This window comes from Macrobrachium nipponense, chromosome 41, assembly GCF_015104395.2.
Source record: "Macrobrachium nipponense isolate FS-2020 chromosome 41, ASM1510439v2, whole genome shotgun sequence".
NCBI classification, from domain to species: domain Eukaryota; kingdom Metazoa; phylum Arthropoda; class Malacostraca; order Decapoda; family Palaemonidae; genus Macrobrachium; species Macrobrachium nipponense.
The window spans coordinates 25,006,551-25,031,982 of record NC_061102.1 but is presented as its reverse complement, the minus strand read 5'-3'; the positions used below and the strand labels follow the sequence as shown (position 1 = coordinate 25,031,982).

Below are 25,432 nucleotides of genomic sequence, written 5' to 3'. Positions count from 1 at the left end.
TCTCGAGAATTGAATAGAAAATCTCAAGATTAAAAAAAAATCCCAAGATAATAAAATAATTGTAAAAATAACACGCCTTGGAGTCCTTAATCATCTCTCTCTCTCTCTCTCTCTCTCTCTCTCTCTCTCTCTCTCTCTCTCTCTCTCTCTCTCTCTCTCTCTCTCTCTCTCTCTCTCTCTCAGGAATAAATACGTACGTACTGTAATTTGAGTCTTTCACCAACGGGTATCAGTAAATGTGTAGACATTGTGTGCGTGTTTAAAAAAATGTGCAGTACACACACATTCCAATGTCTCGGTTTTTGGAATTTTCAGATTTCAGAAATGTGAGGTCAGATGCATAATCAAACAAACACCACTACTGCAGCAAAAACATTTTTTCCCTTTATGTTTTTCATTATTGTTATTTATTAATTACAGTTTATTTAAATAAATATTAATATAATACTGTTAAATGAATGTGAGATAATTAAGATCACCTATAATAAAATAGTGGGACAATTAATACCATATGTTCACTAATAGGTATTATTTTCAAAACAAACATTCCGTAAAACAAAAAATATATGTACATAACAATCAAAATATAATAATGTTTTGCAGTTCAACTTGTGAATTTTAACAATAAGTATGACTATATAAATATATTTCCACCATATCGATCTTGAAGTTGAAGAGTCGTAAAATTCTGAGGATGGTCCGGGAAAAGGGTTTTGTACTTTGTGATTACGTATCGCTACAACACCATGTGGTATTTTCATACCACTATATGATGACGCATCGCTACGACACACTGGTGTTTTTCATACCACTATACGTTAAAGTTAAAAACATGACATAGAATCGACTTTGCGACTTCGTTCACTGATATTTTTAACGATACAATAACTATCATTTGTACTACTAAAACCATCTTCACATAAGTAATTTTTTGTAAGATATGTGTTGTTGCAAAAGCTAGCTTATACATAAAAGGCTTTTATAATTTAAGTCATCTTAGATATACATATGCACCCAAACTCATTGTGGGGAAATTTACTACTGTTCCTCGGATATTGAAATACTTTAGCATCATTCAAACACTTTAATAATAAGAATGCATAAATACTAGGCTATACATATTTACATCGTATACAAATACTACATACAGTTATATACACATACTTTTATTATACAAGTTAACAAAAATTAGATAAAACACTTTTATATACAAGTTAATCACAAATGAGTAGTGATCAGACAACAGCTGTGCAATGGACTACGTACGTACTACTTGGAAGATAAAACAAACAAAAATTTTGTGTTGTTAGTCGCCGGGATAGATTAACATTTTTCCAGAGATTAAAGAGCTGAATTTTGTTTTGAAGGTATGTCAAACCGAACGTTATTATATTATTGTTTCATGAAGGAATAATTATATAAAGAAAATTATTGAGTAATTTTTGCCGTCTAGCAGTCAGAAAATCACGAACATGGTAACGTTCAAACCTAGTGCCATCCATGCCATATGTCTATAAATAGAACAGAAGCAGAGGGCAGTCATTGGATAACAGATCTCCATGGCTACCAACCAACCAATCAGGTGTTAGTTATACTACTCTGTAATTTTTTTAGAATGAAACGTTTTACACACGAAGCTAACGATGATGTATGTGTTTTTGCATACAGTACGTTAGTTTAGGTTTTTATTATTAGTGTAAGTATTTTACTGATTTCATGAAGATAGAATGATTCCTTCTCATTACTTTGAATGCAAAATGGCTTGAAGATTCTTCCGCAAAAAGAAGAGAGAAAAAAAAATTTCCTTAGAAGATGATACCTATTTACTAACGCGGTTGACATACCTTCAAAACAAAATTCAGCTCTTTAATCTCTGGAAAAATGTTAATCTATCCCGGCGACTAACAACAACAAAATTTATTTTTGTTTGTTTTATCTTTCCAAGTAGTACGTACGTAGTCCAGTGCACAGCTGTCGTCTGATCACTACTCATATGATTAACTTTGTATATAAAAGTATGTGTATATAACTGTTAACTTTGTATATAAAAGTATGTGTATATAACTGTATGTAGTATTTGTATACGATGTAAATATGTATAGCCTAGTATTTATGCATTACATTATTAAAGTGTTTGAATGATGCTAAAGTATTTCAATATCCGAGGAAACAGTAGTAAATTTCCCCACAATGAGTTTGGGTACATATGTATATCTAAGATGACTTACATTATAAAAGCCTTTTATGTATAAGCTAGCTTTTGCAACAACACATATCTTACGAAAATACTTATGTGAAGATGGTTTTAGTAGCACAAATGATAGTTATTGTATCGTTAAAAATATCAAAAAGTGAACGAATAAGTAGCAAAGTCGATTCTATGTCATGTTTTTCCTAAACGCGTTGACTTAAAGGAGAACGTTATTTTGGTTGTTTTATCACTGCCACAAACTCATAACAATGCAGTGTATGTATGATAATTCTAAACTATTATGTATTCACTACCAAAATAACGATGATATTTTGTATTGAAAATTAATGTTACATATATTCCAAACATTATTACTACGTAGCATGAATAGTACTATAAATATTTCGAAAGATAATCTTGCTGTGAACGCTACCATAATTTGATTTTCATATACGTACGTACTTACATTTTGTCAGCTGGCTGGCCTCGCATAGATAAAATTGATTTCACTGATATGGAATTACTCCACGAATAGCCTTTTTATTATGAAGATATGACGACTTAAAGGAGAACGTTATTTTGGTTGTTTTACTGCCACAAACCCATAACAATGCAGTGTATGTGTGATAATTCTAAACTATTATTCACTACCAAAATAAACGAGATAGTTTTGTATTGAAAATTTGTTACGTATATTCCAAAACATTATTACTACGTAGCATGAATAGTACTATAAAAATTTCGAAAGATAATCTTGCTGTGAACGCTACCATAATTTGATTTTCATATACGTACGTACATTTTGTCAGCTGGCTGGCCTCGCATAGATCAAATTGATTTCACTGATATGGAATTACTCCACGAATAGCCTTTTTATTATGAAGATATGACGATAATATATAAGGTAAAAAATGCTTTTATGTATTTCGTTTACGCTTTGTCGCCAATAACAAACAGCAATACTTACGATAATCTATGACAAATAGCGTTTGTATGACTTCATTGTTCAGAGAAGTTATATACGAATACTGCCAAAATAATAATGAAGTTCGAATTAATTTTAGCCTTAATGTTATTACTACTGTGATTACTCCTACCACTACTATTAAAATTTCTAAAAGTTTATCAAACAAAAAATGTCGCTTTGAACGCAACCGTATACATAAACCATTTTCGTACGTAAAGGTATATGCTTACATTTTGTGGCTGGCCACTCCGACGATAAGTTGAGTGCAATGATGTGGAATTATTCTTTGAATAGGCTATTTATTATGAAGATATGACTATAATATATATGGTAAGAATGGTTTTATTACCTTTATTGTCAGTTAATATCATAATGTGAATGTTTGTGTACATTGGTGGTTATCGCACTGCAACTACGCTTAGCCTACCAATGAACGTCGTACATAAACCTGAATAGGCTATTTATTTCGAAGATAGGACAATAATATATTAGGTGAGAATGGTTTTATTACCTTTATTGTCAGTTAATATCATTATATGAGTCTTTAAATGAATGTTGGTAGTTATCGGACCACGGCCGAGGGTTAGCCTACCGAAAAACATCGCATACGCAACACAACAAACCCGTGATGCAGCGATTCATACCAGTGATGTAACATGAGAAACGGTCCAAGAAAAAACCCGTGATTAACTGGATCCGTGAATACTGATCCGTGAATAAGCGATGCCCCACTGTAGTTGTTATCTTACTTTTATTTATATAAGCCACTATTCTCGGTGATCCATTATTATTAATGACTGAACCTCACCAGGGAAGGAAAATTGTTTTAAGTGTTCAGGGAATTATTTTACCTGTATAGGCATGGATCATGGATGGTAAGATGTAAAGTCCATTTAAGTCATCCTTGAACAAGGACACACATTGGCAGTTCCTTTGTGTAGGAGCTAACAATTGGCTTTAGCCAGTTAGTGTCTGAGTTTATTTTATTTCACATGAGGATATCTGGCACCTCAAGATCAAGGGAATTGAAGTTTGGGCTCTCTCCTCTTCCTTGACAATCAAGTTCAACATGGCCCCATAGGCGAGTATATGAGTTGTGCCATCAGTGCACTATAGGCCTTACTTAACGTTCTTTGCAGCGTCTCTTCAGCCCCTAGCTGCAACCCTTTTCTGTTTACTGCACCTCCATTCATATCTTTTGTCCATCTTACTTTCAACCCTCTCATAACAATTTTTTACTCTCTCCCTTTCAGTGCTGAATGACCTCTTAGGTTCCAGTGCTTGGCCTTTGGCCTAAATTTCATATTCCAATTCCAAGTTCAACCTGGAGCTCTCTGCCGTCCTTAGAGTGGACATTTAGCTTTATCAAAAGACATCAACATTTTTTTTTCTTATTTTTTATGGCAACTGATTAGCATGGCAAGTTGTTTTCATCTTCTTCATGATCTCATCCTCCATTATGTTGACATGCAGGTAGGGTTGTGTTTTCTCAGAATACCTACCTTTATGCAGTATAAGCTTTTGTGCAAATCCATTATTTACAGAAGTTCTGATATTTTTTTTATTTCATTTTATTATAACTCCACTGCCCATCATTGTGAGAGATGAGATTTTTTGGCCTTAGTGTACTCTCCTCCATGGCTCTTCTGCATTGTCTTTCCTGCCTAAAATATTATTCAAGATATTTTATGATTACAGAATGAGTTTGTGATAAGAAACGATGCTTTTGTTATTACCGTATATACTCGAGTAACGTGCGATCTCGCACATCATGCGACCCCAAAATTTTCACCAATAAACAGTGGTTTTGTCATGTATCTCATGTATCATGCGAGTTCCTTTTCCGAGGTCAGTTCATAAGGTTGGTGGTTTAGCGTGCTAATGGCCGAGTCGTTCAGATGTGTGCTGCTGCTAGTGAAGTTACGGTAATTTTCTTACTAATCTCGAGAATTTAATAAAAGATCTCAAGATTAAAAAAGAATACCAAGATAATAAAATAATTGTAAAAATAACACGCCTTGGAGTCCTAAATCATTCTCTCTCTCTCTCTCTCTCTCTCTCTCTCTCTCTCTCTCTCTCTCTCTCTCTCTCAGAAATAAAACTGTAATTTGAATCTTTCACCAACGGGTATCAGTAAATGTGTAGACATTGTGTGCGTGTTTAAAAAATGTGCAGTACACACATTCCGATGTTTCGGTTTTTGGAATTTTTCAATCTCTGAAATGTGAGGTCAGATGCATAATCAAACAAACATCACTATTGCAGCAAAAACATTTTTTTCCTTTATGTTTTTCATTATTGTTATTTATTAATTACAGTTTATTTAAACAAATATTAATATAATACTGTTACATGAATGTGAGATAATTAAGATCACCCATAATAAAATAGTGGGACAATTAATATCATATCTTCACTAATAGCTATTATTTTCAAAACAAACATTCCGTAAAACGTAAAAAATATATGTACATAACAATCAAAATCTAATAATGTTTTGCAGTTCAACTTGTGAATTTCAACAATAAGTATGACTATAAAATATATTTCACCATATCGATCTTGAAGTTGAAGAGTCGTAAAATTTTGAGGATGGTCCGGGAAAAGGATTTGTACTTTGTGATTATGTACCGCTACACCACCATGTGGTATTTTCATACCACTATATTGATGACGCATCGCTACGACACACTGGTATTTTTCATACCCGTATACATTAAAGTTAAAATTATTATATTATATTATTGTTTTCACGAAGAAATAATTATATAAAGAAGATTATCGAGTAATTTTTGCCGTCAGCAGTCAGAAAATCACGAACATGGTAACGTTCATAGTCATCCACGGCATATGTCTATAAGTAGAACAGAAGCAGAGGGCAGTCATTGGATAACAGATCTCCATGGCTACCAACCAGCCAATCAGGTGTTAGTTATACTACTCTGTGAATTTCTTAGAATGAACGTTTACACGTAACACACGGGAAGCTAACAATGATGCGTGTGCTTTGCATACAGTACGTAGTTTTTGTTTTTATTAGTGTATTCTCTCTCTCTCTCTCTCTCTCTCTCTCTCTCTCTCTCTCTCTCTCTCTCTCTCTCTCTCTCTCTCTGGTTAATCTTGGGATTTTCCTTGGTCAACTCTTGGGATTAGTAAGAAAAATGTGATTATTTGAGTAGCAGTAGCAGCAGCTGCAGCGCACACCCAAATGAATCAGGTAAGCCTAGCACGCCAAACGGAGCTCTCTGGCTGGGCTGTTTTGGTCAACCCACGTGTTTGATCACATATCTGTCAAATTTACAACAACAACAGAGATAAAACCATTTCTCCCATTACAGATATCAAATATTATCTTTTCCGTTGCGCAGAATTCTAAATAAATTACGTAGGTTCACGATTGATAAAGTTTTTTTTATGCAATAACAAGAAACGGAGTCAGATTTTCTATCAACAGGGCATCTCATTTTGGTGCTGTTGCGAATATTTCAACCAGTTCCACGTGCGTTTAAATCCATACTGACTGTACAGTCTGGAGTCAGTTCTCCCTTCTACACATATCTTGATTTCTTAATATCGTAGGTATAGAATAAATTGGTGAGCAAGGAAATATGAAATAAAGCATAACTTAAGTTTGACGAGTGAGAAAATAAACAATCGTATACAGACAGACTCACTCTCTCTCTCTCTCTCTCTGAGAAAATAATAGATAGGAAACAATGACTGAATATTGCTTGAATGCGATATGGCAAAGTTTTGGCCTGACTGAAGTGTGGAGTGACTTTGACACCGACTTACAAGTTATTCCTGGTCATCTCACAGCCATGGATAGACATCAACTTCACAGCCGAGAAAGGGCAATCGTATACAAAATAAATAGGTATGGAAAATGCGAAATGCGGGCCTATTTTGTCCCATAAAAAAAGTTCTCGCTCGGACAGCTGTAAGATTTAGGAGAGAGAGAGAGAGAGAGAGAGAGAGAGAGAGAGAGAGAGAGAGAGAGAGAGAGAGAGAGAGAGAGAGCAGGGCCGAATAGGAAGGAGATTAAAGTACCTGGGAATGAAAACCCCTTATAATTATAGCCTCGGGGTTTGTCTCAAGGACATTCAAAGGTCTGTCACACACGGGCAGTTGTTGTTTTTGTAAAATTAGCAAAAGGGCAGATCTTTAAAAGCCATGCCAGAGAGCTCGCCACGGTGACAAGACTATACCTTCCATATGAATTGACGATGTCCTATACGAAGATGCAGGAGATGAAGATGAAATGATCATAGATCTGGAAGATGACGAATATGATGACTGCCTTGATGGCAAAGAATTCAGAGGAGTATTTGATGATACGGACACGGAGAGCGACTTTGGAGGATTTTAGTTTATTAATTTTATGCATTTTTTTTACTTTAATAAATTTTCACTTACCTGCGTATCCTAAAATGAAAATAATAGTTCAAGTAACAAATGTTTCTTTTACTGAGTAAAATAAAATGTAAAAAAATCCTTCGGTGTTGTGCCTTAATCAACTGATTTGGAAATTATAGATGGTTAGTCTAGAACAGTTAAACATGCTGTATAAACCAAAATAATGCAAATGGCGCACGATCGCTCTTTTGTATCTTGAAATACAATAGTAATATGAGAATGCATTCAATATTATTGGATATAGTGAAGTACAATTAAAGCATAACTTTTTAAAAGATCTACTGTTTTCCTCCGGTAGTAACTATCGCGATCTGCCGATTTGGGAAAGCATAGACGGTACGCTAATTTTATACCGCGTGTATGATGCGACCCCTTTAAAATTAGCTTCAAAATTAGGTTTCAAAAGTCGCATAATATGCGAGTATATACGGTAAGTATAAATTTATACAAAGGCACTGACCATGACCTTCTGATACCCTCCTCCTCTCCCTGAATTCTTTGAGATGGAGGTTGACAGGAATGGTGCCTTCTCTTCCAGGCCAGTGGAGTGCTAGCTGGTCATGTGCAGTTGGACTTGTTTCCTTGCAAGGGGTTTTCAAGTTGGTATGACTTTATCCATATAGTTGGAGTAAGGCTATTTATGATTAATGGGTTTGTGAGAAGTGTTTGATTTTTAAAAAATTCTTATGTTATATAAACCCTACATTTTCATGCTTCTGATTAAATGGTAGGTTAAGATTGAATAACCAAGGAATTTGATTCTTAATAAAAAAAAATTTTCTGCCATTTTCAGGTTCAGATAACTCAACTACAATCTCAGGTGTAATCATCTTGGCAGGATACATGGCATTTGATGCCTTTACATCCAACTGGCAGGGCGAACTATTCTCACAGCATAAAATGACGTCTTTACAGATGATGTGCGGAGTGAATCTCTTTTCATGCCTTTTAACTGTTACTTCACTGACGCAGCAAGGAAGTTTTGGTCCTTCATTATCATTTATGTTTACTTACCCAACATTCTTTTGGGACTGTCTGATTTTAGCAGTAAGTAATGGTTTTGTACAGTCATTTTCACATAAGTGACTTACCGAACAGTTACATAGCTTATAGCTTCTTACCTACGGCAGTCGAAATTCAAATTGTTGGCGCCAGCAGCGTTGCTATCTTAAGTATAGGTGATACAAGACCCGCCCACATCCGGGAACCCTGGGTACTGCTAGCCTTCTACCGTCAATTTTCGTTTCTGCCGCTCACGGGGTAACACCTGTGAGATTTTCGCTGCAGTCTCCTGCGTCGCCATTTTGGATTTTGGTTTTTGTTTGGTGATGTACAAGTTTTTGGTTTTTTCTTGCCAGTTAGCTATCTCTATTCAGTTTTTCGTCATTATTGCTAATTATGTCAGATTCTAGTTCATCTGCTGTAAGGTTTTGCAGCGCTGGCTGCAAAACAAGATTAGCTAAGTTATGTCACGATCCGCACTCTAAGTGCACTAAATGCAGAGGACAAAATTGTAATGGTATGGATGTGACATGTGATGAATGTAAAGAATTGGATGAACAGGGATGGAAGGCGGTTAGATCGCATGCTGAGAAAATGGAGAAAGATAGGAAGAGGAAGGCAGCTCTTAGGGCTAGTAGTAAGAATAGGTTGAGAACTACTCCTGTTCCTTCGGAGACAAATAAGTCTTCTCTTGCCTCTCCTTTATTAGAGAATATTTCTCCAATTAATAGTCCTCCTACTTCTCCTTTGATTACCCCTGTTCAAGTTGCCCATGTTTCCAAACCCAACACCATTGCCTTGCTTGAGTCTAAGATGGATAAAAAGTTCGAAGTGTTAGCTGAATCAGTTATGAAGTTAGGAATGTCTTTTAAAGCTTTCGTAGATAGTACAGTGAAATCTAGTGCAGTGCAAAGTGTTAATGTTGCGCCTGAGGAGGCGGTTGTCCGTTCCCCCTCGACTCCCAGCGAAGGTCACTGTCCCGCTCCCCCGCAACCGGGAGAAGACATACCGGATGTCGTAAGGAGGTCTGGGGAGTTTGCCCACGGTCAGCCGTCGACTCCGTCGACTCGAGGGTGTCGTCCAAAAAGATGTGGAAAGGTGTTAGTGTTTGTGATTCTCGTCTGTCTTCTGATTCGGAAGTGCAATCGCCAGTGCGCAAAAGGCGAGGTGATTTGGTGTCTCGACCGTTAAAAAGACATTCGATTCTTGCGGGTGATTCGTCACCGACTTCCTGTTAAGAAGTCTAAGAGGCATTAGACGGTCCTCCAAACCTTCGTGTAGTTTTGCTCCGGATGTGATATTTAGTGAATCTCCTCCGCAGTCGCATTTTTCGGTCAAATAAAAGCAATGGCTCTCGGACTAAACTTTGTGATAATTCACGATCGCTCGACTCTCCCAAGCGAGTCTCGGTCGCAGTTTCGGCTCGGTCGCCTCATTCGACTCCGTATTACTGTCCAGAGAAGCGTATTCGCTCGTCTTTGTTCGACTCCCCTCGCCGTGAGTCGATAGGAATTTCGACTGGTTGTTCGCCTGTGTCGACTCGTGGTGCGGAGACTTCACCTGTTAGAAAGAATCGTTCTTCGACTGAAAGACCATCGACTTCTACAGTGTTAGACGATTCTACCTTAGCTCCATTTAAGAAGCATTTTTTCCAGGATCTTATGAGTTTGTTGAAATCCTCCACCGGGGAGGGGTAGAACATAAGCCTGATTTCGACTCTGCTTCCGTGCAGTCTGAAGAGGAAGCTTTGGATCAAGATGACAAGGATTCGTCGGCTTATTCGAGTCTTCTTAAATTTTTCCTGTCCACTTATCCAGATTACTTTGAACCTGCTTCTCCGTCTTCACCGCCTTCAATGTTCGTTAAAGATAGGAAGACAGCGTATTTGTGTCTACCTAAACTGGTTCTTCTCAGTCCTCGAAGCAGGCCCTTAAGGAGTCAACAGAGTGGCTTTCTAAGAAGAGGAAACAGGTAAGGCTTCGTTTGCTTTCCCACCTTCTAAGCTTCAGAGTAAAGCGTATCGCTTCTACGCAACTGGAGAAGTTCCTTCTTTGGGAGTGTCTGCCTCCTCCCAGGGAGACTTCTCCGGTTTAGTGGACTCACACCGAAGAGCAGCTTTTTCGTCAGCTAAAAGTTTGTTTTCTTCTTCAGAGCTGGACCATTTGGTGAAGAATATTTTTAAAGTATTTGAGGTATTTAGTTTTTTTGGATGGACTATTGCCTCTTTAGCTCGCAAGATTGAAGACTGTCAGTCTTTAGAAGAAGATTTTGCCACAGACTGGTTAGGAGTTCTGTCCTGTGCGGATAAGGCTGTTAGAGATGGTTCAGGAGAATTAGCAGCCCTTTTCACAATGGGAGTGATGAAGAAGAGAGAAAGGTGGTGTTCTTTCGTGTCTAAAGGAGTCACTAATAACCAGAAGTCGGCTCTCATGTTTTGCTCTCTCTGTAATCTCATCTTTTCCCTGAAGAAACCATTCAACAAATTCTATCGGATTTAGAAAAGAAATCTACTAATGATCTCCTTCTTCAGTCTTCCAGACGTCCGAAAGAGCCTACTCCGACAGGAGCTAAGTCTTCTCCTCTTCAGAAGCATCCCTTTCGAGGGAATAAACCTAAGTGGCAACGACCCAGGACTAATGCGTCCACAGTACAAGTCCTCAAAGAAACCTCCCCCCAAACCTTCGGACAAGTGAGAAGCCGTTCCTTCACGTGCAAGTAGGGGCAAGACTCCATCTTTTTTGGGAAGAATGGAGAGTCGAAGAGGTGCAGAGGCAATGGGGTAGTTCAAGTTCTTCGAGAGGGATACTCGATTCCTTTTGTTTTAGATCCTCCTCTCTCCGATACACCAATCAGTTAACAGCATATTCTCCAGGATCAGAGAGAGCTTTGGCTTTAGCAGCAGAGGTCAATGCACTCATCAAGAAGGGAGCAATAGAGGAAGTCCTCGACAGTTCTCAGGGATTCTACAACACTCTTTGTAGTTCCCAAAGCCTCGGGAGGTTGGAGGCCAGTGCTAGATGTAAGCGCATTGAACCTTTTTGTGCTGAAGACAAAGTTCAATATGGAAACAAATCATTCTGTGATGTCGGCACTTCGCCCAGGCGATTGGATGGTGTCCCTGGACATGAAGGACGCCTACTTTCATGTCCCGATTCACCAGAGTTCAAAGAAGTTCCTGAGATTTGTGTTCGAAGGGAGGACGTATCAATTCAGAGCCCTTTGTTTCGGCCTTTCGACGGACCCCTCAAGTATTTACCTCGTGTTCTGTTTTGCTCCATTGTTGGGGAAATGGCTGCATATGTTGGGCATAAATGCAGCATTTTACCTGGACGACTGGCTTCTCAGATCGGGTTCGAGGACACAGTGCGTGAAGGATTTACGGAAGACACTGTCATTAGCGAGTCAATTGAGAATTCTCATCAACCTGGAGAAGTCTCAATTAGTGCCGTCCCAGAAGATCCCCTATTTGGGGATGATTCTGGACTCTCAGACTTTTCGGGTTTTTCTGTCCCCGAAAAGAATAGAATCTTGCCTCAAAAAAGTGAGCCAATTCCTGAATCGTCAGTCCTCCTCCGCCTTGGAATGGATGAGTCTTCTAGGGACTTATCATCAGTAGAGACGTTTGTAAAGTTGGGTCGTCTTCACATGAGAATCTCTTCAGTTTTATCTCAAAGCGAGTTGGTCGTGCAGGAAGTCTCAACCAGACACGTATTCGTTCCCAGTGTCGGAAGAGATCAAGAACGACTTGAGATGGTGGATGTCGAGGGAAAGATTGCAAGAGGGTCTCTCCCTGACATTAAGGAACCCAGACGTAGAATTATACTCCGACGCATCGGACAGAGGTTGGGGAGCTCTCCTAGGGACCAAAAAGATCTCAGGATTATGGTCAGAGAAAGAGAGGTTGAATCACATCAACATGAAGGAGTTGAAGGCGATTTGGTTTGAATCACATCAACATGAAGGAGTTGAAGGCGATTTGGTTCGGTCTGCAAGCATTCGCTCCTTTGGTCGTGGGAAAGAGAGTGGCAGTATACTCCGACAACACCACCGCTCTATCTTATATCAGGAATCAGGGAGGAACCCATTCATTCTCCCTCAACAAAGTCGCAGAAGATCTCCTTCTTTGGTCTCAAGATCGGGATATTTCCCTCGTTCCGAGGTTTGTACAGGGGAAGTTAAATGTACTGGCAGACGAACTCAGTCGAGTAAACCAAGTTCTTCCCACGGAGTGGACATTGCAAGACAAAATTTGTCAGGAACTGTGGAAACTTTGGGGAAGACCTTCAGTGGATCTGTTTGCCACATCGAGGAACAATCGACTTCCGATCTTTTGTTCCCCAGTTCCAGATCCTCTTGCTTGGACTGACGCAATGCTTCAGGATTGGACGGGTCTAGACGGTTTTACGCCTTTTCCCCCATTTGGAATGATCAGAGAGGTGTTGAACAAGTTCCTCTCACATCAAAATGTGTCAATGACGTTGGTAGCACCATTCTGGCCCAGGAAAGAGTGGTTTCCAGACCTTCTCAAGTTGGTTATAGACCATCCCAGACTTCTTCCTCAGTATCCTCGGCTACTCAAACAGCCCCACTTCGACAGGTATCATCAGAATTTGTCCGCTCTGTCACTGACAGGGTTCAGACTGTCTGGAAACTCGTCAGAGCGAAGGGGTTTTCTCGTAGAGCGGCAGAGGCTATTGCTAACTGTCGAAGAAGCTCTTCTGCCAAGCTTTACCAATCAAAGTGGGGGAGTCTTTAGGACGTGGTGCAGAAGACATAATTTCTCGTCTTCTAAAACCTCTGTGACAGAAATAGCTGATTTTTTGCTGTACCTTAAAGAAGTTAAGAACTTGTCGGTATCGACAATTAAAGGGTACAGAGGCTATGCTGTCCTCAGTGGTTTAAGCATAGAGGTTTTGACATCTCCTCTAACCAGGATATTGGAGATTTAATTAAATCTTTTAATACAGTAAAAGTATCCAAGAAGGATAGTGTGGACTGGAACTTGGACGTAGTTTTAACTTTTCTGATGTCTTCACGATTCGAGCCACTTCGTGAAGCGTCTTTGAGAGATGTAACGAGGAAGGCACTTTTTCTCTTCGCTTTGGCTACAGCAGGAAGAGTGAGTGAGTTACAAGCCATCCACAAAGAGGTGGGGTTCAAAAATCGTAATGCGGTTTGTTCTTTTGTTAACGAATTTTTAGCAAAGAACGAATCTCCCTCTAACCCATGGCCTAAATCTTTTGTACTTAAGGGATTATCTAATATAGTGGGTCCGATGGACGAAGAATATTTACTATGTCCTGTCAGAGCTCTGAAATGTTACCTGTCAAGGACCAATCCGTTAGAGGTAATTCCGACCGACTTTGGTGTTCGGTTAAGAATCTGCAAAACCCCTCTCCAAGAACGCTATTTCGTTCTTTTTGAGAAGTCTGATACTGGAGTCACACTCTCAAGTCCAAGATCAGACTCTAATAAAATGTGCTTAAGGTGAAAGCACATGAAATACGTGCAGTGGCGACATCCTTAAGCTTCAAGCACAATATGTCGCTTTCCTCGATTCTTCAATCTACGTTTTGGAGATCGAGATCTGTGTTCGCCTCATTTTACCTGAAGAATGTAGAGGTTACCTATGATAGTTGTTGTAAATTGGGTCCTTTGTCGGTAGCGGCATGGTGTTGGGAAAGGAAACATAGGGAAACTTTCTATCCTCTACTGTCTCCTCGCCTTGTTATAGGTTGTTGAGTCGTGGGCAGAACTGGAGGCTCATAGTACTTTGGAGAACCTCCAGATCTTATTTATTACTTTTGAGTATGTCATTATTTTTGGTATAGGTGATGGTCGTTGTTTGTTTTTTTTATCTGGTTTCTGAAGCCCAGGGCAAGGGCATTATCTGTTTTTTTAATATTTTGTCAACCAACGGTCTTGTCCATGGTTACAAAAATCCCACTAAGTAGGGACGACCCTGGCCCTATACCTGCCACGTCTCCTACGAGTGATGAGAGCGCTAACCAGAGGCAGTATCTCCTGCAGCTGCTCTCTCACAAGGTAGGGTACTGCAACATTTGCTGTTTAATGTGGTCTTACTGTCATTTTTATGTAGTCCATCTACCCTCCTTCCGGGTAGTTTGGATTCAGCTATGTAACTGTTCGGTAAGTCACTTATGTGAAAATGATATTTTCATGATAAAATAAAGTTTCACATATACTTACCGAACAGTTACATAATCAAAGCCCACCCACCTCCCCACAGATGGACGTGGCGGCTAAACGAAAATTGACGGTAGAAGGCTAGCAGTACCCAGGGTTCCCGGATGTGGGCGGGTCTTGTATCACCTATACTTAAGATAGCAACGCCGCTGGCGCCAACAATTTGAATTTCGACTGCCGTAGGTAAGAAGCTATAAGCTATGTAACTGTTCGGTAAGTATATGTGAAACTTTATTTTATCATGAAAATATCATTTTTGTTAACTTGTCTGAATTAGCTTAATCACAAATATTACGGAAGTTTTGTAAAGAAATTTTTTTTTATTGCAGAATGAGTCAATGTTCATCAGTCTTGATCAGTATTTATATTAAATTTAGTGAAAACACGCTTTAAGTTTGTGTAGAGTTTAGTCTGCTGATTAAATCATTTTTGTGTTTGTCCCAAAATATAAATCCATTTGTTACATAAGCATACAGTAAAGTACCATTATTATGGCATCTGTTGGGAATTTGTTTTGCTATGAAAAGAGAATTGATGCTGAAAAGTGCAGTGAAAAGTGAGCATCTGTACCATTACATATTGTTTCATCTTTTGTTTGATACCCATATACTTATGCTGTACCATAACAATGACATGTGGGACAAACAAATAAAGTAAAAGATCAGTGCCAAAGTAAAAATAAATCTCATCAAAAGCTATCTATGAACATTGATAATTTTATTTTTTTTATGTGACTTAACCAGTAATTACTTAGCTAAGAGTTCTACTCGAAGGCAGTTGGAATTTTGAAATTAGCGGTGCGGTTCTTTTATTTTTGGGTAGGTGACAAGGGCCCTGCCCACTTTCAGGGTAAGAGAGAGGACCAACTCGGCCAAAAACTCAATTTGTTTTTGCCGCTTGTTAGGTTCACACCTGGTGTTGATTAAGCTGCTGGTTTTTTGGATTTTGATTTTCTTCCCCTTGGTGAAGTATTCTTTGGTAGCCTTTTGGCATTATTATGAGTTATTATTCATCTTTTTTGGACAAATATTGTGTTTTGTGACTTATTTGGCTAGATTAGTTATGCTTGACTCTTAGCTCTTCTAGTTTGCAGTATTGTAGCAAAGGCTGCAATATCCGGATGACTAAATTGATTTATGATTCCCACACCCTTTGCATGAGTTGCAGAGGGGAGGTTTGTAGTACTGTATTAATCTGACTTGTGACAAATATAGAGATTGGACTAAGCAGAAGTGGATGACTTTAGCCTCCCATTTGGCAAAATTAGAGAGGGACTGGAAGAGAAGAGCAGCTGTGAAAGCTGGTAATAAGCTAACAGTTATTCAGGCCGTAACTCCTATTGCTAGTAGTAAGAATATTACTGTGTCCTCCCCTTTACATAATCCTGTTATTCCTGTATCAGTTCATTCTCCTAGACACATACTCCTTCTCCTTGCTCCCACACTTCTCAAGAAATGTTCTTCAGGCTCCAAGTGCCCTTTTTCTGACGTGCATTCTCAGTCGCGCTCAAAGTGCCCTGTTTCAGTCAAGTGCCCTATTTTGTCCAAACACTCCTTGTCTGCTTCTTGTTATTGTATCGAAGAGACACCTTGATCTCCCGAGTGTCCTTAGGCACCCATGCCCCCTGAAGCGGCCAGGTATGGCCAGGTACCCTGTGATGACTGAGCGCCCTGAAGTAACCAAGCACCCTGATTCTGTTGAGTCCTTGAAAAGTGCCCTGTAGTTGGTGTAGACCCTTTGTTGGTTCAGTTGCAGTGCCAACTAGACGATATTCTGCTGCTGCTTCTTGAGAGACCACTTGCTCCTTCTGCAGATATATTTTTATTGCCTATCTCTGGATGAAGAGGATTTGTATCAGACTAAGACTCCTACACCTTATAATTTTTTGTGTAGGGTTTTACTGGATCATTTTCCTAATTTTTTCTTGCCTGCATCACTTGCTTCTCCATCTTTTATGATGAGTAGCCAGGCGTCAGGCTCCAAACTTCCTAAGATGGTCCTCTCATCTTCGTTGAAGAAGGCTTTGCGAGATTGGAAAACTGGTTTCCGAGAAGAGAGAGCAGGGTAATGCATGTTTCAGTATTCCACTTTCCTGCCTTGCTTGGAGACATTAGTGGTTGGTACATGACGGGAGAAGTGCCTTCCCTGGGTGTGGCTGCCTCCTCCTAGGGAGACTTCTCAGGTCTCATTTATGCAAGTTGTAGGTCCATTCTCTCTTCTGTGAAGGTTTTCTTCTCATCATTACAAGTGGACCACATTTTGAAGAGCCTTTTCTAGTGTTTCAAAGTTTTGAGTTTCCTTGATTGCTGTATTGGAGTGTTGGATAAGAAAGTTCAAGTTTGCGCTTTGGACTTGATTAATTTTTTCTCTTGCGCTGATAAGGCAGTAAGAGATTTTTTGTAAGATGGGAGTGCTCAAGAAAAGAGAACTGTGGGTTTCTTTCACTTACAAGAGCATGACAGCCACACAGAAGTTGGCACTTCTGTTCTCCCCTTTAGATAAATACCATTTGTTCCCGCTAGACACAATGGTGAGGTTGCTTCACACTTACATAAAAAATTGAATCAAGACTTATTGACTCAATCTACAAAGCGTCAAAGGGGTTGGCCTACCTTCTCCATGAAATTGTTGTCTCCGCTTCAATCACAGCTATTTCGTGGCTCCAGACAAAGGTCACAGTTCTGTCCCAGGGGCACGGTTAGGTTCACCTCAAGAGCAATCAAGAAGTCATCCTCAAAGTTGGCTTCTCACAAGTGAGAACCATGTCCTTGTCCTCCATGTTCTATTTGGGGCTAGGCTTCATTCCTTATGGGAGGAATGGAGCAAAAGAGGGACAGGTCAGTAGGTAGTGAGTGTACTGAGGGATGGATATTCAGTTGTCTTCAAGAAGAGTCCCCCCCTTGTCCAGCACTCCCGTCATCTTGATGGTTTACATTGTCGGCTCGGGGAGACATTCGGCCCTTGCAAAGGAAGTTGCCTCTATCAGCAAGGGAGCCATAGAGGCAGTCAAAAACATCGGATCGAAGGGCTTCTACAACCATCTCTTCGTAGTGCCAAAGATGTCAGGAGGGTGGAACCCCATATTAGGTATAAGTGCTTTGTAGAGAAAACCAAGTTCAGCATGGAGACTACACAGTCTGTCCTTGTGTCTGTCAGTCTAGGAGACTGGATGGTCTCATTGGACATGCAAGACATATTTCCATGTTCCCATCCATGCAAGCTCCAGGAGGTATCTCAGATTCTTGCATCAAAATCAAGTATTTCAGTTCAAGACGTTTTCTGCCTCTCGACTGCCCCACAGGTATTTACTTGGGTACTCGCTCCCCTTGCAGATTGGCTACATCTGGCGGGAATCAAGATCTCGCTCATCTTGGACGGCTGGATTCTTCAGTCTCCTTTGAAGGAGAGCTACATGGAGGACTTAGAATAAACTCTATGGTTAAAACAGATACTAGGTTTGTTATTGAACCTACAAAAGTCTCGGCTGAATCCCTCTGAGGGTGTTCTCTATTTGGGGATTCAGATCTACTCTCAGACTCTTTGGACTTCTCTAGGCACTCTAGCATTAATGGAATAATTTGAGAGGCTTGGGAGACTCCATATGAGACTGCTGCAGTTTTACCTGAGAGCCTGCTGGAACCGGAAAATACACTAAGACCTTCATTTTTTCCAATCACTCCAAAAATAAAGGAGGACTTGCATTGGTGGAAATCAGAAGGAAGATTGACAGAAGGGAAGTCACTGTTCCCGCTGGACCCCGACCCAGACTTCTTTTCCAAAGTGTTGGATCTGGGTTGGGAAGCCCTTCTGGCATCAGGAAGTTTCCAGAAGTGATCACAGAAAGAGAAGGGGCTCCACATCAACCTGGAGTTGAAAGCAATATTCATAGGATTTCAACACTTTGGAGCATAAGTCCGCAACTGGCCTCAGGTGGAGTGGTTTGCTGACATTCTAGGTCTGACAAACTTACCAAAACTCCTACCTACCATTCCAAGTCTGCTCAGACAGCCCCATTACAGGAGGTACCACCAAAACCTATCCACTCTGGGGCTGACATGCTCTTCACAGTCAGTAAGCTCATTCGAGCAAAAGGTTTTTCAAGATCAGCAGTGGACACAATTGCCAAATTTAGAATGGAATCTTTGTGGTACGTAAATGTAATGTAAAGGAGAAGGCTAGAGAAACTTGTCTGAGATACTGTGGCCATGTAATATGAAGAGATGAAGTGGAACCAATCAAAAGAACTAAGAACATGCCAGTGATGTGGAGGAGGATTGTGGGCCTTCAGCTGATCAGGTGGATGGATGTGGTGAGGAGGGATATGGGCGAGGTGAGACCTGGTGGAAGAAGATACATGGGATCGAAATAGGTGAAAAAAGTTGACTCGAGCGGCCAATCCTGCTGTACAATGGGATTAATAAAGTTGAAAGAAGAAGAAGGGAATCTTCCAACATGGTTTACCAAGCAAAGTGGAAAGTATTTAGACTAGTGCAGAAGATCCAACATCTCTTCTTCTCAAACCACTATTCCTCAAATAGCAGTTTGTTCATGAAACTTACCTGTCAGATATATATATAGCTGTATTTTCTGAAGTCCGACAGAATTTCAAAAACTTCCGGCACACGCAGTGGTCGGCCAGGTGGTTAGTACCCATTCCCGCCGCTGGGAGGCGGGTATCAGGAACCATTCCCATTTTCTATTCATAATTTTTCTGTCGCCGGTGCTGGAAACACCTGTTTTCAGTACCTCCGTCTTAGGATTTTGGAAACTTCATTGCTGCTAAGTATCCTAATTATCTTTTAATTTATTTATTTGGATTTGTGGCTAGGCATACGCTATCTTAAATTGATTTGAATTTGATTCATTTTTGCATAAGATATCTGAATCTAGTTAGGCTAGTTTCAGAGTTGTCTGCAAAGATAGGGTGTGGCTACCGAAAAGCTTCGGTAGATCCGCACTTGGTATGCATGAGGGGTATGGGTCTTGCTTCTTTGTTGAGATTTGTCATGTAAAGAGTGTGAGATTTTGTCTAATTCCGTAAGGAAGACGTATGATTCGTATGTACGCAATTAATCAGTAAACATGTCTAATTCCGTAAGGAAGACGTATGATTCGTATGTACGCAATTAATCAGTAAACAAAAGTCAGGGTAGTGAACTTGCTAACCTTCCTGTAGACTTTATTTTGCCTAACCCTGTAGTATGGCCTACGGGTTATGAATATGTCTGCGAGAGTTGATCGCTCTCCTTCATTGTTGTGTAGAGTGCTACTTCTGTTATTGTTACTCTTAACCCTGTAATGTTGCCTTCGGGCCCTAAAACAGTGTCTGTAGAGGTTATTGCCCTTTCTCTAATACTCTTTCGATTCGTAACTTAGAATCGAAAGTGCTTGCTTTAGAGAGCAATAGTGAAGTGGCTTAGTGCAGTGACAGTGCCCCTTGTGTAGTGGAGGGTGTGTCAGATCGGCCTTATTTCGCCTCTAGGCCGGGACCTCTGCTTGACTCCCAGGACCCGGGGAGAGAGCATGTCGAAAGCCGAAGGAGGGTTACGAGGAACCCCCACTGATCTGGCGTGCCTTCGGCAGTTTCTGATGAAAATCCCCAGACTGCCAAAGTGCATGCACGTGCACAAATCCTGAAGGATTGCTACTCGTCCTCTGAAGCGTCCTCCCCGCGCAGGGGTTGGAGCTTTCGGAAGGACTCGCGCCCTCTAAATAGAAGCTTTATAGAGGAGGACGCTTCACGTTTCTCTCTCTCTCTCGTCATGCGTTTCAGTGAGAAGTAATAAGGCGAACGTCGCCTGAACATGTGTATGTCTTTCCACCGAGAAATACGAAAAAGAAGTCGTAGTAGCAGGACGCTTTTGAGCACTGACGTCCGAGCTTTGTTCTGTGAGAATAAGGCGTTCCCTCGCCCTTCGTATTCTTACACGATCAACCCTTCTCCTGAGACTGCTTCGTGCAGTCTGATTTTTCTCCGAGATGTATCTCGCTCTTCCCTGAAGGCAGTTTCTCTCGCTTGTTTTGACGCCTGTCAGGAGCGTGACGCTTTTCTGCACGCTTCTTTGGACGCTCGGATGGACGCCAGGCACGCGCGGGTGCACGCCAAGCGCGCGCCAGTGGACGCCGAGCGTGCGCCAGTGGACGTCGAACGTGCGCCAGTGGACGCCGAGCGTGCACCAGCGCACGCCAGGTGTGTCGCCTGGCTGAACGTTTCTGTTGAACTCTTCAAGCTCTTGTTTCAGATCAGGGCCTAAAGAATTTTTACCTCTACCTTCGGTGATACCTTCTACCTCACCTGCAAAGAATGTGAAGTAAGCAGTGCTTCGGAGGAAGCTTAAAGTGAACAGGCAACTTCTTCTTCGAAACCCAGCAAGACATTGGGTTTCACGAATTCAAGAGGTCTCTGTCAATTAATATTGCTTTTCGCAAAGGTGGATGGAGTTAAGGAAAGCAAGGGAAGATCTCGTTTGCTCTACCGCAGTCAAGACTTTGTGATAAGGCGGTTACGGGTTATGTAAAAGCTCGACGTCCTGCACGTCATGACACTCGGCTACGTTCAGTAGGATTCTTGCAAAAGCACTCATCAAGAGGACGCTCTTCAGGAAAGCACAAGACAGGACTTCCTTTGCCATACTGCCAATATATTTAAGTTGCAAGCTTTTTAGTCCATCTGAAAGGGCTTTTCAGATGATTGATTTTGTTAGTTCCTAAGTTCGGGACTACGCTGCCGAAGTTGAACTTCGGGGTCCTACCTGCCGAAAGCCCAGTCTCTTATCAGGATTCTTGCCCCTTCCTCGATTGATACGGGAATGGGAAAAATAATATGCTCTTTGTCCTGTAAATGGGTTAGTTCTCATTGACAAACATCTCAATAACTTTATATTGCGTAAGCGGATAAGCTCTTTTTGACAAGATTCGTAAGAGCCCTCATTCATCAATCGTAGACTCGTACAAGTAATAGTCTTGTAGACTACGTCAATGAACGCTTATGTCCAATAACATAAGAAGCTTGAGCTATCCGCTTCGATTCTCAAAGATTTGTTCAATAAACTTGCCTGTCAGATATGTATGTAGCTGTGTTTCCAAATTCAGCTATAGATATCTCTGCCAGGTAAGTATGAACAAACTTTTGTTGTATCATAACAATTTCATATTTTGCCTTGCGTTATTTTACTACTGGTTGGTTCAAGTCATATACGCTTGCTGTAGTTACCTCTTCGGATGACAACCGAGAGGTCTATTGTCTTTTATTTTAAAGGCATTAATCGTTACTCCCTGCAGCCTACCAGGAGTTTCCGATTTTTCTTTTACCGTTGTATGATAGTGTTATGACGACACAAACGCACTTCTATATTTAGCGCCTTCTGTTTCGCTTAAATATACCAGCTTGAGAGTCTCTTTCTGCTCAAAAATAACGGACCTATTTCTTCGTAGAATAGAGTAGCTGGCAACCCACGCATAACGGTAAGAGACGACGAATGTAAGCTGCTGCTGTCACTGTCCGCTCCAGTCCAACCGAGCCAGTCCCAGCTCGTTCGCTGTCATGCGCGTTAGTTTACGTCTCTCTCCTGCGGGATTGACTGACTAACTGTATCTCTGCCCTACAATCACGGACTTTAGCCTAAGATTGAGGGGATTTCTTACATGGCTGAATAAACATTGCATTCGTTTTGCTTTACTATGTTCAACAGAGATATCTCTTAATCCTTTCGGTGCTCGTTACCGCACGGTATAGAACTACGAGTCTACCGCAACATTGCACTATTATATGCTCTCCTGCTTAGGCAAAGCGCAGCCTTATTAGGGAAGTAAGCATACTCGGGGAGGGAATGGATGAGCTTGCTGGGGACCATTTCCTTCCTGAAGAAGTTTGTTTCCCTGAATAGACTGCAATTCAGACCTCCACAGTTTTTTTTCCTACCTTGGAAACTGAAATATTATTCAAGATCAAGGAATGATTCTGACGAACATCTCTCAGTGCGTCAAGTATCACCTGAGGGGATTGAAAGAAGGTGCCGGACATCTGGATAGGGTTTCAGATGTACTAGATCTTAATCTGAAAGAAGTAGAAGCAATTCGGTTGTCCCTCCAGTCCTCGAAACGAGTTTTTGGAACCAGTGGTCCAGATCAACTCTGATATTCCACAGCTCTCTCATATCTTAAGAAGTATCTTCTCTCGGTCCCTGTTCGAGTTTACGAGAAAGAGCCTATTATAACAACAGGCGTAGAATGTAACGATCCTCTACAGGTTCGTTACAGGATTGCAAAAGTCCGTACGAATCGTCTCGATTGACGGCAGCAACTACTGACTTCCGAGTGGAATCTTTCTTTAGAAGTATGTTGAGAGTTTGTGGAGACTTTAAGGGACATCCTTTCATTCATCTCTTCGATATGTTGAGGACGAGAGGCTTCTTCTTCTCTGCTCCCTTATTCTCGATCCGGGATCGGTACCATTAAACGCCATCCTATGATATTGAACGGGGATGGATGTTTTTAGTCCTCTTTCCCCTTTTTCAATCGCTTAGGAAATGTAATAAGAGGATTTATGACGTCACAGGGAGCGACAATGACGCTGATCGCCCCATGTTGGCCTTCAGGATCCTGGATTCACAGAGGTCACGTCCTTCCTAGTTCACTTTCCAAGGACCTTTTCCGAGAGAGTCGGTCTACTCTAACTCGAAAGGTACCTATAACCTCTCCGCTCTGAGTCTGACTACGTTCAGACTATCGAGATGTTGACAGGAATAAGATTACTGTCTTCCCTTTCCGTCTGAAGAATGGGATAAGCTGGCAGTCACAACTATTAAAGAATACGCAAATATGTTGTTGACGGCCTTTGGGCTCAGAGATTTGCTTCTGTCAAACAACAAAGCCCTTCACGATCTTTGAGTTCTGTGGAATCTCGAAACTCGCTCACCATCTACTTTTTGTCTCACATGTTTTCTCGGAGTCAGACACTCGTGCGAGATCAGGCGACATATAGTAGCCCTGAGTTTCTTGTTGACGAAGTCGGTTGCGTTTATACACCCCCGATGATCGTGTAACATGAGACCAGGTTGGACTGTCAGGCATTCTTCCTTCGGGACTGAATCGCCTTTTTGCTCCTCGCTCCTTTCTCCTGGCACCAGAAGCTCGAGTCAGGAGTTGCTCAGGAGTTGATTCGCTGACGACGTTGGGTTGCGTTGATACACCCCCAAGGTTTGCTTAGATTGAATCGCCCAGGCAGTCCAGACACTCATCCTTCAGCGAAGAATAGTGCCTTATGGTCTTCAGGGTACAGCCTTGCTGTCCTTGATTCGTCTGACTGGTCAACTGGTCGGTCACCTGATAGTACAGACGGACTGACTGTGCATGTCCAGATCGAAGCTTTCAATATGGAACTTAGACGTAGTCTGAAGTTCTTGATGTCAAAGCATTCGAACCTCTCCTACCTGTTAACTTCTTGCATGTGATCAGGAAGGCCTTCTTCTAACCACCCTAGATACGACAAAGAGGGTTAGTGAGATTTTAAGCCATCGTCACAAGTTTTGGCTTTAGAGAACACAAGGCGGTGTGCTCTCTAAGCCTTCCGTTGTGGCCTAAGAATGGAAACCCGTTTTGTCCTTGGGCCAGGAGCTTGGAAGCAAGGATGGCACAAGTTAGTGGGCAGGAGCCAGAGAGAGTCCTGTGCCCTGTCGGGTCTCTCAAGTTTTATCTACATAAAACTCAAGAAAGTTGAAGTCATTCGGGCAATCTGCAGTGTTCCGAAAAAGACCAGACTTGCCCATATCGAAGAACACCCTGGCTTTAGTGTTAAGGAGTTCTTTAAAAAATGCTCCTTCATTGTGTTTGCACAAAGATTTGAAATCTTTTTATCTGAATGCTCACGCGGTGAGGGCGCGGCCTCGGAAGCATTTCAACAGAGCATGGCACTCCGCAACATCCTGAGTACAATGTTTTAGCGAAGCAACTCTGTGTTCACTTCACACTCCCTGCGAGATGTGAAGATGGCATATGAGATCTGCTGCTTGCTAGGGCCATACGTGTCTGCAGACACAATCTTGGGGGCAAGAAGTACCACTCATCCTATCCTGTAGAAAATGGTTAGGACGAGCTCTTAATTTAGTTGTTGAGTCGCCGACAACGGCGACTTCTTAACTCTTAAGCCTTAGTTAACATACCTTAACTTTGGCTAGGTTGGTCAGGTGGTGATATATATATTTATATATATATTTATTTTACTTCTTAGCCCTCATGGTATGGTCAATATGGTCTAGTCACGTCGTGGTCTCGCCCCTGTTGACAGATCATCTGGAGTGCACCAGCTATATAGGTCTCTACCTCGCTGGCAACTCTAGTAGCACAAGCAGACTTACGTGGCAATAACCACGAAGCCAGCTATGCTAACAGGTGGAACCAAGATGTAAATCATCTGCATGCATTTGTTTCCCAAAATCCTTCTATTCTGTCCCTTCCCACCTCCAACGGTGGGATTCAGCTATATATATATCTGACAGGTAAGTTTCATGAAAAAAAGGATATTGTTATGATACAATAAAGTTTGTTCATACTTACCTGGCAGATATATATAATCAAGTACCCACCCACCTCCCCTCAGGGGACTGGAAATAAAAATTATGAATAGAAAATGGGAATGGTTCCTGATACCG

At 41.1% G+C, this 25,432-nt stretch overlaps 1 protein-coding gene across 6 annotated transcripts in view; it reads left to right on the top strand.

Annotated features, from left to right (window-relative positions):
- LOC135212616 (adenosine 3'-phospho 5'-phosphosulfate transporter 1-like) overlaps nucleotides 1-25,432 on the top strand; it is a 212,434-nt gene that overhangs the window by 174,379 nt on the left and 12,623 nt on the right. For all 6 annotated transcript variants that reach the window (XR_010313943.1, XM_064246196.1, XM_064246194.1 and 3 more), the window contains exon 6: nucleotides 8,368-8,621. Coding sequence is in view for 5 of the 6 variants with exons in the window: in XM_064246196.1 (XP_064102266.1) it covers nucleotides 8,368-8,621 (254 nt within the window). In the remaining variant the exon portion in view is untranslated. The remainder of the gene's footprint in view (nucleotides 1-8,367; nucleotides 8,622-25,432) is intronic.